The sequence below is a fragment of the Chiloscyllium punctatum genome, chromosome 45 (genome assembly GCF_047496795.1).
Source record: "Chiloscyllium punctatum isolate Juve2018m chromosome 45, sChiPun1.3, whole genome shotgun sequence".
Taxonomy (NCBI): Eukaryota; Metazoa; Chordata; class Chondrichthyes; order Orectolobiformes; family Hemiscylliidae; genus Chiloscyllium; species Chiloscyllium punctatum.
This window is the reverse complement of record NC_092783.1, coordinates 35,610,187-35,622,235: the sequence shown is the minus strand read 5'-3', so window position 1 is coordinate 35,622,235 and position 12,049 is coordinate 35,610,187. Positions and strand designations below refer to the sequence as shown.

Sequence of the window (12,049 nt, the reverse complement as noted above, 5' to 3'; positions counted from 1 at the left end):
TTTGGCAGCATTTGACCCATGTCCGTCTAAACCTTTCCCATTAATGTAACCATCCAGATTTAAATGTTGTAATTGTACCAGCCTTCACCACTTCCTCTGGCACTCCATTGCTATAGTGAAAACAGCCTATTTAGCCTCCCCTATAGCTCAACCATTCAACCCAGGCAACATTCTTGTAAATCTTCTTTGAACCCTTTCAAGTTTCGCAACATCCTTCCTATAGCAGGGAAACCAGAATTGTATGCAGTATACCAAAACTAATGTCCTGTATAGCCACAACATGACCTCCCAACTTTTGTACTCAATGCCCTGACTAATAAAGGCAAGCATACCAAATGTGGCCTTCACTATCCTGTCTACCTGCGACTCCAATTTCAAGGAACTATGAACCTGTACTCCAAGGTCTCTTTGTTCAGCAACACTCCCCAGGACCTTATGATTAAGTGTATGAGACCTGTCTTGATTTGCCTTTCAAAAATGCAGCACCTCACATTTAGTTACATCAAACTCCATCTGCCACCCCTCGGCCCATTTGATCCATCTGATCAAGATCCCATTGTATCCTGAGGTAATCTTGGATTATATATCTCACAACGTCGCGAATCTAATTGTTAAAAGGTTGTTCTGCGGAACTGACGGTCAGGAGATGGATTAATTAGAATATTCTCAATCCAAAATGTGATGTAAACTTCTGGTGGGCTAAGTCTACCACAGTAGTGAAAAAGTTTCATTTTTGATCACCAAAATCTAAAGGGGAGTCCTATGGAATATATGAAAGTAGTTGGCACTGGACTCTTTGAGCTGATTCTTCGGTCCTTCTGAGGACGAGAATGAGTTAGCAGTACTGAAAGGTTGTTGATCAGATCAGAGAGATGAATATAAGGATGTACAATGTTCTTTATTACGACTTCTACTCTTTTTTTTTTTAAGATTAGGTTCCCTACAGTGTGGAAACAGGCCTTTTGGCCCAACCAGTCCACACTGACCCTCTGAAGAGTAACCACCCAGACCCATTTCCCTAACACTATGGGCAATTTAGCATGGTCAATCCAGCCTGACCTGCTTATCTTTGGACTGTGGCAGGAAACCGGAGCACCCGGAGGAAACCCACGCATACAAGGGGACAATATGCAAACTTCACACAGACAATCACCCGAGGCTGGAATTGAACCTGGGACCCTGGTGTTGTGAGGCAGCAGTGCTAACCACTGTGCCACCCATTGATATACTAATGACTTGAACTTGTGTATCAGGAGTTTGCAGTTAATAAAAACTTGCATGTGTACTACACAGTGACATTTATTACAGAGCATGTAGAAGTGATGCATTTTGGAAGATTAGAAAGGGGGAGACAACATATATTTAATGGTCTAATTTTAAAGGCGATACAGGAGTACAAAGAAATCAAATTTCATGGTCATATCCTTGAAGGTGGCTGAACAATTTCAGAATTTATATTTTTAAAATAAGTTTGTACAATCCTTGGCTAGAATATGAAGGCAAGAGAAAAACTATGGTAAATGTTTATGAATAGCTTTGGCCAGAGTATTGTCTGCTGAGTATATTTTGGGGATGATGTTAAGTCTTGATTGTAGCAAGGTCAGCCAAGTGGACTTCACAGAATATGAGTTCCCTGATTGGGGCCATTAATCTGGTCCAATCTGGGAGCCCTGGCTGACAGATAGATATAAACAAGAGTGTCAGACATCCTGTCCGATCTGAGAGCTGGCTTTGAGGGAGCCAGATCAGTGTCAAGGACTCTCCAAATGTAACTAAAGGGTAACCTGATATTGGAATGCCCCTTCTGTGAAGTTATTTGATAGACCTTGATCCCAGAAGCTGCTAGTCTTTGGTTGGTAGCTTCTGGTGATCTGGAAGTCAGTGTTGATCCCTGTGATATGCTGAGATACTTGCCCACACTAATCTGTCAAATCTTCATGAGTTGATTGGAATGTAATTTAAGTGTATTCTCCTGACATACATGATCTGCACTCTGCAAAATAGAATCACAAAATTCCACCCTCTGATTTTACATTTGGCCAGGCTTCCATATGCTCTTCCACATCCATTAGTGAAGGACATTTTTTTTCTTTCTTGGCAGTTTTGTGATAAGGTGAGGAATATGCAGCAGAATGCTGTACATGATGCCTGTGTTGACATATTATGCAAGTCCCTTTGAGCAATTTTCACCATTCCACATTGACTAATTTGCTACTTTATTAAGCATTGTGGATGGATGTGCTCAACAGTACTTGAGAATGAGATTTTTTTTTCTTTCTCTTAACTTGTTTGTTTTTTTTTCAGAAATCTGGTGGTGCAGGAGGAACAAAGCCCAGAGGTAGACCCAAGAAACTGGTAGGCTACCTGTTTGTTTCTCATTTTCTAAATAGTTGGGTTTGAACAACAACTATGCATTGAACATCCTAATATTAACTTGATGATTGTGACTTCAACACAACCAGCAGCAGTATCATGATCAGCAAAACTTAGCAGTTACGATGCTAGTAATTTCAAGTTATATAGGTCTGTCTGGGTGATGTTACTCACCCATAAGATGTTATAGTACATAATTTAAATCGTAATTCAAAAATATAAGGTGACATTTAATGTTCTAAGCATTTCTATTTTATTAAGAATACTTCCAGCCATATTTATCAAATAAATTGACCTGTTTTGAGCATTTTAGTAAGTCTTGTGATTTGGACTTTGAAGTGGGGAGGGGAAAGGCAAGAACCTGTATTGGACTTTTATGTTCCGAATCTGGAATATACTGCCTGGGAAACGGTAGAGATGGGAAACCTCAACCTTTAAAATGTAAGTTGATGAACACTTGAAATATCATAACATTCAAGGCTAGAAAGTGAGATTAGTGTAGAAAGGTCAGCGCAGTCTGCCTACTGGTCCAGACCAAATTTATTTATTTTTTTTAAATTACATTTTTAGTTGTAAGCAACACTAGTACTAGGATAACTAAAGCTACCCGAACATAAAGGTTGGCTTTTATGACTGCTTTTATTTTTTTATAGACTAAATTATATTTTAACTGATTCTGTTTAACTTGTTGCCCCAATATGTCCACTTCCAATGCTGGTCTTTAAATTTAACTTTTTTTTTAAATAACCCTTTTTTGTTCTAACATTTTCTCCTTTTTTTAATATAAAATCTTAAATTATCTCAGTTTCATTTTTTGTGTGTTTCTTTCATCTTGCTTCTATGTCCATTTTGATAGTGAGAGTTACTTTTCAAAAGGTATTCTCCACACATGATTACAGCTTTTAAGAGTGGATCCCAGTTAATCAGAAATCCCAGATGTGAAGATTAAGATTGATTAACAATGGATCCCATTTAGTTTGATCCATCTTTCCATTTTATTTTCTTGCTGATGTTCTTCTCTTCCATTTCTTTTATCCAAATTGTCTAAATGGCCACTATTTATTTGTTGTAGGTTGACTTCTCAGCTTGTAGAGAATAGAATGTCTTGTTCCCATTTGAGTTTCCAGCAAGGGTCATAGATAACCACAAAGAATGCTAATCCAGCGTACTTTAGGAACTTCAGGCCAATTGTCTCATCAATGCCATAAATGGTCAGAGAATGAACTCATTCATCACATACCATGGATCTAAACTAAAATCCAAGTCAATCTTTCTCCCTTTAACTTTTGAGCTATGGAAAGACCTGTTGAAAGAATGTATTTGTGATGAATGCTACAATCAATCAGTATCCAAATGACCAAAGTTAGCTGCAATGCTAGAAAAGTAAAAAAGAAATCTCATCTGCACAGGCCATGTCTACCCAATGCTCCGAAAAAACTCAAGTTTGTAATTGAATAGTTTCCACCAGAATACTGTGAAGAGCAAAGTATTATTCAGACACAGTTTATTATATTATTTCAAAATTTAAGTAAAAGACTTTGCACTAGGGACTGTATTATTTAAATTGCTTGTCATGTTTCATTACTCTTTCTTTTTTTAAAAAAAAACAAAAATGTTCCCTGGACATACCTATCTTTTCTTCATTGCTGTAATTAACCATAAATAATGATAACCACGATGATCTCAGATAAGTGGCTTATAATTCATTAGCGTGTTATTAATTCAGTATCAGTTTTATCACCAGCATTCTGATTTTGTAATTAGTTGTTTTTATTTTTGCTTTCTACACTAGTTTGCATCTCTCATCTACACTAATTCTGGAGGAGAAGATGGATTCTATATAATTCTAGATATTGATTTAAACCAAATAACTTTTTATTTCCTTTCCTAATCAAATAATTCTGGATTGCAGTTTGTAATCCACAACAACAGTGGAATGACAAGGACTCTAGTATTTTCACAAATCCTTGTCTTTGTGCGGCTGAAATAAGCACTGAAACTTGAAAAGAAAGAAACCCTTGAAAGCAAGAAACCTTGTGCATGTTGTGTGAGAACTGATCTGTAAACGTGCACTTCTGAATAGACTATTAATAATACCTCCACTTCACTAATCTGTCAAAGTTTATTTTCCATGCTAATGAAAGTCAATTTTGATTCTTCAATTTGCTTGAATTTTGACAGGAGAGTGGAGATGCAACACGTCCTAACATATGAATAAGTTTCTTTTTATTTTGAAGTCATCCTGTTTTTCCCTAATTTGCCTAAACTAAATTTTTGAATTTAAGATTATATGAAAGGTGTTTGTCCCCAGTCCCGGTGCTATAAAAAAAACACAAGCTGGTGAAAGCACATGAAAGTGATGAGTTGATTTGCCTTTCTCTCACATCCATTCTTTCAAAAAAATTTTGCTCAGTGTTTCCACAGATGCACACAGTTTGAGGAGTTTCTGACTTCCCTTGAATCTTTTTTAGACTTCTACCCCTGTAGTGGTTGTAGGACTCAGTGTGAATGGATTAACAGTGCCACATTTTTGTTTGACAGTCTTAATATTGCAATGTCATTGTGAAGTATAACAATATTCATAGAAATTTTGAGGAAAGCATGTTTCAAGCCAAAGCTTATGCTTACTGTTAACTCTGCAAAACATGGAATCTGAACAGAGTACAGTCAGGTCCACTATAACACAATGGTTGTATTCTTGTGCAACCCTGTATTATTAAAAGAAGTCATGCTTTAGAAACAACATTTAAAGTATTGGCTCAGTAAAACAACCTGCACATATATCTTTAATCGGTCCCCCATGCTGAGATAAATTGCTTAAAAAGGACCATGCAGCATTACCCTACTGAGCCACACTTTCACCAATACAGAGCTTTGTGTACTTTCCCTTGTACCATCCACAAGGTGTGGACTCTCAATGGGATACAGTTTTACAAACAATGGAAATATTCTGATACCTTGTCTAATTGGACATTCTCATGTCTGCGTCCAGTCTGAGACTATTAACATGCTGCATGACCGTGGAAGACATCACATTTGAGCCAGAGCATGTCATTATCTGAAAATCTCCTATGCTTATTGACCATTCATCGGGCTGGATGGTGATTACAATTGGGAACCCCAATCGGATAACAAAAAAAATCAAACAAAAGGGCATTGAGACGAATTTTTTGATATCCTTCTATTATGATAACTGAGCTTAAGTAATTTAGGATTATATCTGTGACTTTGTGTTTTGTGTGTCTTCATAACACTGGGTTATATATTATTTATCATGTCATTGGGAGAAATTGAATGTGGAAATGTTTGTAATATTTGTTTTTAAAAAAGACTTGAGAATATGGGTGGTGTATAATTCTTAATGGGTTAGAAATTAGACAAATTGTGTGCTTAAATTCTCTGAATAATGGAAAATTAGAGTCAAGCATGAATAGAACTAGATTTTCTGTCTGTTCGTAATTTCTTTAGTTGAAGAAATCCGCCTTGCTGCAGTTAGACAACATGAGCTAATTGAACAGGTATACAACTTAATAAAATGTTGACTGGGATTTTGGTGGCCAGAAATGTACAAGAATCTGATAAGAGTCTTGATTATAATCTTGATTATAATTCTCATTAGTACGATCTGGCAGTTTCAGAAATTGACCCGAACATAATTTCCTGAACTCAGTTTGTGCAGAATTATATGAAAATGTTCTGTTGCTGGAAGTTTTCTACTATGTTCCCTTATGAAATTATCAAGTGTATTAATTCTTTGCCCTTTATTAAGAGATCTGGTTGAGTCAAAAAAATCTCCTTTGCTTAGTAGGTTCTCTTGATTACCATTGAAGGAGTTTTGCTTGTTAAGAGCTTCATTTCTGAACCCAGTTGGGAAAAATTATTTGAATCTAAGGCAGAACTGAGGTGAACACTTCACTTCTGTTAAGAAAAGTTCCTTCCCTAGATATGAAGGAAAGAATAAAATTCTGATGGCAGGAACCCTCTTCCCTTATCAAAGCTCAGAAAAATAAATGCATTTCCAGGTAATGAAATTATTCAAAGATAATGCTGTCCACATGAGCGAAGAGCAGCATCTAATACCAAGACCTCCCGATTCCAAATATTGAAAAAAAGCTGGCAGAATCGGAGGAATTGATTTTCTCATGCCCTTTGGCTGGAGGAATTTAAATGAGAACGGGTTGGTTATAGCACTTCATCCAAGTCAGGCTAGCGACGTTGCTTTGACACCCTGCAGGACATACAATACCCATTTCCCAGGAATGACATCAGTTCTTTAGTAGCTCTTGTTCTATTATTATGAACATTCTTGATGTTCAGTTCATACAGTTTGTAAATGGATAACTTGTTTTCATGTGATGGCAGATAATAGCCAAATGTTTGGCAAATCAGTGTCTGTTATGTCAGTGGTTCTGTTAACAAATAGTTTATTTGTGATATATCTGTTGATTTTCTTTCTTTAAATAGATGACCTCTGAGAAATTACAGTTCTTTACCTTCAAGCCAATGGGGACAATTGTATTGACCCCTGTATCACACCCTGCTTTAATTCCTCTGATCTGCAGATACTTCCGAGACAAAGAAGGAAACTAACAGGAAATTATGCTGTTGAAGATGCCCCAATGGCAGGCTAAAAGAGACTTTGTTCTCCTTATAGCTGGCATGAATAGGATAGTGAGGCACCTTCAAGATCTCCAAAGAGATGTGATGGGGCAATTGGAGGGGATACCATTAAGGCCCTGGAGGACACAGTTAATATCTGGATATCTGTCAGGTTATCCAAGGAAGTGAAATAAGAAATTGGAAAGGAAAGCTGTGAAGTACTATTGCAAGCTGGCATAACGGACAGACCAAGTCCTGCTAAAATTGTTGAAGGCACATTGTTTGCAACTATCGCCCACTATCTTTTAATGAGCACGCTAACTTGATTTTACTCCTTGCCAGTTATTTACAGAGGAACCGCAATTATCTGAATGAGATGGGCGGGCAGTATTGCGTTCGGATAGTTGATTATTTGGATAACTGATTCAATGTTCTCCTCTGGTTCTCAGTTTTCTGAAGTTTTCTTTTTCCTTGCTTTGCCTGCCTTGCTCCCTCTCGCTGTTCCAGGATTTGTCTCTGAGCAGACACACAGTTGTGTGTAAGGGACTGCAGCATTGCTGAAGCCTCTACCCGCCACTGCTTCACTTCAATGAGATTGACAGATGGAGCACTTGCTGAGTCCACTCTCTGTTCAGGAGTCTAGGTGGCAACACACTGGGATTTATTCAAGGCTGAATTGGCCCAGCTGCTTCCAATACAAAGGGCACATCCCTCAGAATCTGACCAACTCCAATTAACAATGCAGTAATTGATGCCTCCTTACCAAAATTGAATTCCGAACTATGTCAAACTGACTATTCTACTGACAAAAGCAGCCTACACTTTACTAAAGTAACATATAGATCCTGCCTATATAGCTCTAGAAATGCTTTAAAGATACTTTATGGATGCTAGCTTTGGTCTGTTTATCAAAGCAGATGTTTTGCAGAACTCCCCAGTGATCCAGCTTGACATGTCCCCAAGGATGCCAGGTTCTCCCTGGAAATACTCCCTATCTTTATCATTTGCTTCCCATTTGAATCCATTGTTGCAGTTCAGTGTTTGGTTGAAATCCAATTAATTCTGCTAAGTATTTGTTGTGAAAGAGAGAGCATTTTTACTGCTGTAATTGCTAGCGTTATGCAAATGATATGGAAGTGAAATAAGGGAGAATTGCACCCAAATATTATTTTCATCTAGTTTTACAAACTGGTAAATTTGTGACAGAGCATAAGTATTTACTCTGGTACTACGAATCCTCTGCTACTTGAATGGTAAGGTATGTTACATAGAATATTAAATGATGAATGGAAGCAGACATTGTATTAATAAATATCAAATTAATTAACTTACATAGAAACTAACGTCTGTATGAGGTGTATAGGGTATGCCACTTTAGTCCTAGTCCACTGCTACAAATAATGTTATTGAGTTATACTTAAATGTGAGACTATTATTACTGTCCTCTAACCTGTTTACTGTAGTCATATCAATTTCAACACCCAGGTTATAAAGTTGGATGCCTGAGGACATGTTTTCAACAACTTTCAATTATCTTAACGTCCCAAAGTACTTCACAGGAGGCTGTCGAGCAAAACTTGACATTGACATTGAGTCACATAAAGAAATATTGGGGCAGATGGCCGAAAGCCTTATCAAAAAGGTAGGTTTTAAGGAACATTTTAAAACAGGGTAGTTCAAGGCAGAATCTTATGAAAGGAATTCCAGAGATTAATACTTGGACAGTTGAAAGCAATGTTATTAATGTTTAGAACTATTAAAAACAGATGCACAAGAAGTTAAATTGAAGGGACATCAGGAACAAAGAGCTAGATACACACACACCAGACACGTATGCACATACACCAACATTACTGGGTCTGGAAGACACATGGATGAGGTAGCCCTTTAATGAGGCTTTTGCAGTTCTTTTTGTTGCCCATTGCATTTCTCACCAGATTGACTTAAAGCAGTTTGAGTCATTTATGCAAGGCAGCAGAAACTTAGTTTAAAGAGATTGCCATGTGGCCGTAGTTGAATGTACTCGCAGGTACTGCTGGGGAAGGTAACAACATCTGTAAGATAATTAATGACTGCTTAACTCTTTTTGTTATGTCAAAGATTCATAAAAATTGATTCTGAGGTCAGCACCTTTACAACTCTAATGGTGACGGGGGCATTATCTCTTTGCTGGATGATGTATCCTGCAGTATGGTTTCTGATAACCCACATGTTGTATATTCACACCAAGGTGTGATGTGTACTGTTATGAATGTAGCTGTAAAAGATGTTAAACATTATATTTTATATTAACTCCCTATCTCAGACATGAGGCAGGCATGACAATTTGGCCCAAAAAGTAACTGCAGGATTGAAAAGGGAACAGTTTGTAGTAAGGAAATGGTTTTCCATGCATCTATTATGGCCCTCTTTCCTGTTGGACAGCCACAATGTGACCATCTGATGCTTGATTGGCACAGAGACGGCGGGGGAGGGGGGGGGGGGAGAGGGAGAGGGGGGGTGAGAGTTAATGGATCCCTCCATATCTGTTCCACTTCCTTTACTACTCCCAAGAAATATGAAATATCACCCAGAGATTTTTAGGGAGTGCAGGAGGTCACAGAACTGGAAAGGTATGAGGCTAATAAGTGATTTGAAAATAATGTTTAGATTTAATTTTTACATCCCTGTCAGGCCAGAGAAGTGAACATTAGGCCACATTAGTGAACATAGGCGATGGGTGACTATGACTTGGGATACATGCAGCTGATCTTTGGATGCGTTCATTTTTAGGGAATGTGCCAGATGGGAGGCTAGCAAGTCCAGCATTGAAATATTTGAGATGAGAGGTAACTGAGACAATCTGAGGATTTTGGAAGCAGATGAGCTGAAGCCGCGGTGAAGATTGTCAATGTAACAGAGTTGGAACTTAATGATGGTGGGGATATGGTGTTGGAAGCTCGTCATAGAATAAGGTAGGACACTGAGTTTGTGAACAGTCAGGTTTAGCCACAGACAATGGCAAAGTGAATGTAATTAGTGTCAGGGACTGTCACATATCAGTCTGCGTAGTATTTTGCTAGAGGAAACTTCTGCTCATTCAGCACTAGATGTCTCACAAGCAGCATGAGAAATCAGAAGCAGTGGAGGATTCAAGAGGTGGTGGCGAGATAGAACTATCAACATACATGTGGAATTTGATATGTTTTTGGATATTGTTGAGAGGCAGAATAATAATGAAAAATAGGAGTGGGTTGGGAATTGCAACAGTGCCAGTACACTACAATTATAAGTTACTTATTTTTTCTTGACTTGAAGTCCAGGCACAGTGGTGTCTTGTCTAGTGCAAATGTGCTAATTGAAGAGCAAGTCCAAGCAATGGTGTGGTGCAATGGCTTCCAGCTGATTTACCTGCAATCAGTAACATAAACTTCATATTGTCACTCTCCTGTTTGGTCTGTTAGCGCGGATGAAATGATCTCAGTCCGAGCCCAGAGTGCGGTTCGACAATCGGTAATTTATTAAAGCGTTTAACGCCGGCGGAGACCAACCGAGGTCCGAATCTCGATCGCTCTCCCATTCCACGCGCGATGTTGCAAGTTATATACTTCATGAGTCAGGATGTAGGAGATTGGGTATGAATGAGTGTGAATGGTGGGAATCATGGCTGGAGTATGTGTGAATGTCAAGCTTCCTGCCGTCCTCGGAGAGTCGGCAGCATACACAAAAGGTGTGCTGTTTATCTTTACGTAAATGGATCCAGGTGCTATCTGCTTGTCTCTCCGTGAGCGCTGGAGGCTAGCACCCCCCCTTTGTTACTTCCAAAGTGTCTGTTAGATTCATCTTGTTCGTTTGGTGTTTTCCTTTTGTGTAGGACTGTTTTGCATGATCAGGTTATGGGTGTGTGTCAGTTGGAACCTTGACGAGATTATAAGGTGGGTTTCGATCTGAGAGTCCTGACTAGTGTCTGGTCCGGTGTGTATTCGGATCTGTCTTTGGGCCCCCCTTCTCCTGATCCTGGGGTCGGGCTGGCAGCTGCTGTTTTAGAATGAATACTGTTTGCTTTAAAATGGATACTGCTGGCTCTCCTGATGTGGGCCTTGCTCCACGGTAAACACGGGGCGGTTTATCACCCCCCTTCAGTCCCCCCCTTTCGGCAAGGGGTTGGCCACATCCACACCCTCGAAGCCGACATCTTAAAAGCTGTTACCCTGCCCAGTACATTCCGCTGGCCGTCATGCTGCAGTCATGGGGCCTTTGGATAGTCCCGGGAGATGGTTACATTAGTTCGAGCCCCGTGAGCTCGTGGTGTCTGATTGCTCGCCAGGAGTCCATGGCCTTTCTGGCCTTATGTTGGCGGCATGAGTGACATGCCACCAGGAGCCAGGCCAGAGCTAGCAGTAACTGTACCCCCATGATGACATGGGAGATGATTCTGACCAAGGGGTGTATGTTGACATTCAGGCCCCAGTTCCAAACCCTCTGGGCCCAGCCCTGGGTCTGCAGAGCCGTTCTGCATCCTCCTCTAGGTCTTTGATATGGGCTTGCAATTGATGGTATAGCTTTACTGAGTGTCCCACCCGTGTCCTAGGTTCTCCCAAGACCTCGGCCAAATGTGGGATGGGGGCTTGTTTGGGCTCCTGGTACTCCCTAAGGGTGTTCCTGAATTCGTCGGCGGCCTGTATAGACTCGGGCTCCCGACGTCGGACCTCCAAGATATGGACTTGTCCAATCGTCATTGGGCGCCTAGGGGTGAAGCAGAACTCGTGCTGGGGAATCGGGCATTGCAGTCTGTTGAACCAGAAGGACGTTTCAAAGGTAGAGACACAATATTGTCCCCTGCCACCATACCCCGCCCTAGTGAAGTGGGGGCCCGTGGGTTCGATCTCAAGGGTGCAGCCCTGTGTACGGTTGAACCACATTCCGCTGTTTCACTCCGCCTTAAGGGGTGGGGGCAGATTGTGATTGCCCCTCGCTGTTTGCAGCCTGCAAGCGGCACCGCTACACTGCGCCGTCTCGGGAGATGGCTGTGTCGTGTGCCATAATATATTTGAGGGAGGTGTTCTCCCGTATTACTCCAATGTTTTCGATGTGGAAC

General features: G+C 40.0%; 1 protein-coding gene across 9 annotated transcripts in view; it reads left to right on the top strand.

The window, feature by feature from the left end:
• Nucleotides 1-12,049, top strand: part of hmga1a (high mobility group AT-hook 1a) — a 122,977-nt gene that overhangs the window by 25,730 nt on the left and 85,198 nt on the right. For all 9 annotated transcript variants that reach the window (XR_011955383.1, XR_011955386.1, XR_011955384.1 and 6 more), the window contains exon 4: nt 2,305-2,355. Coding sequence is in view for 6 of the 9 variants with exons in the window: in XM_072563539.1 (XP_072419640.1) it covers nt 2,305-2,355 (51 nt within the window). In the remaining 3 variants the exon portion in view is untranslated. The remainder of the gene's footprint in view (nt 1-2,304; nt 2,356-12,049) is intronic.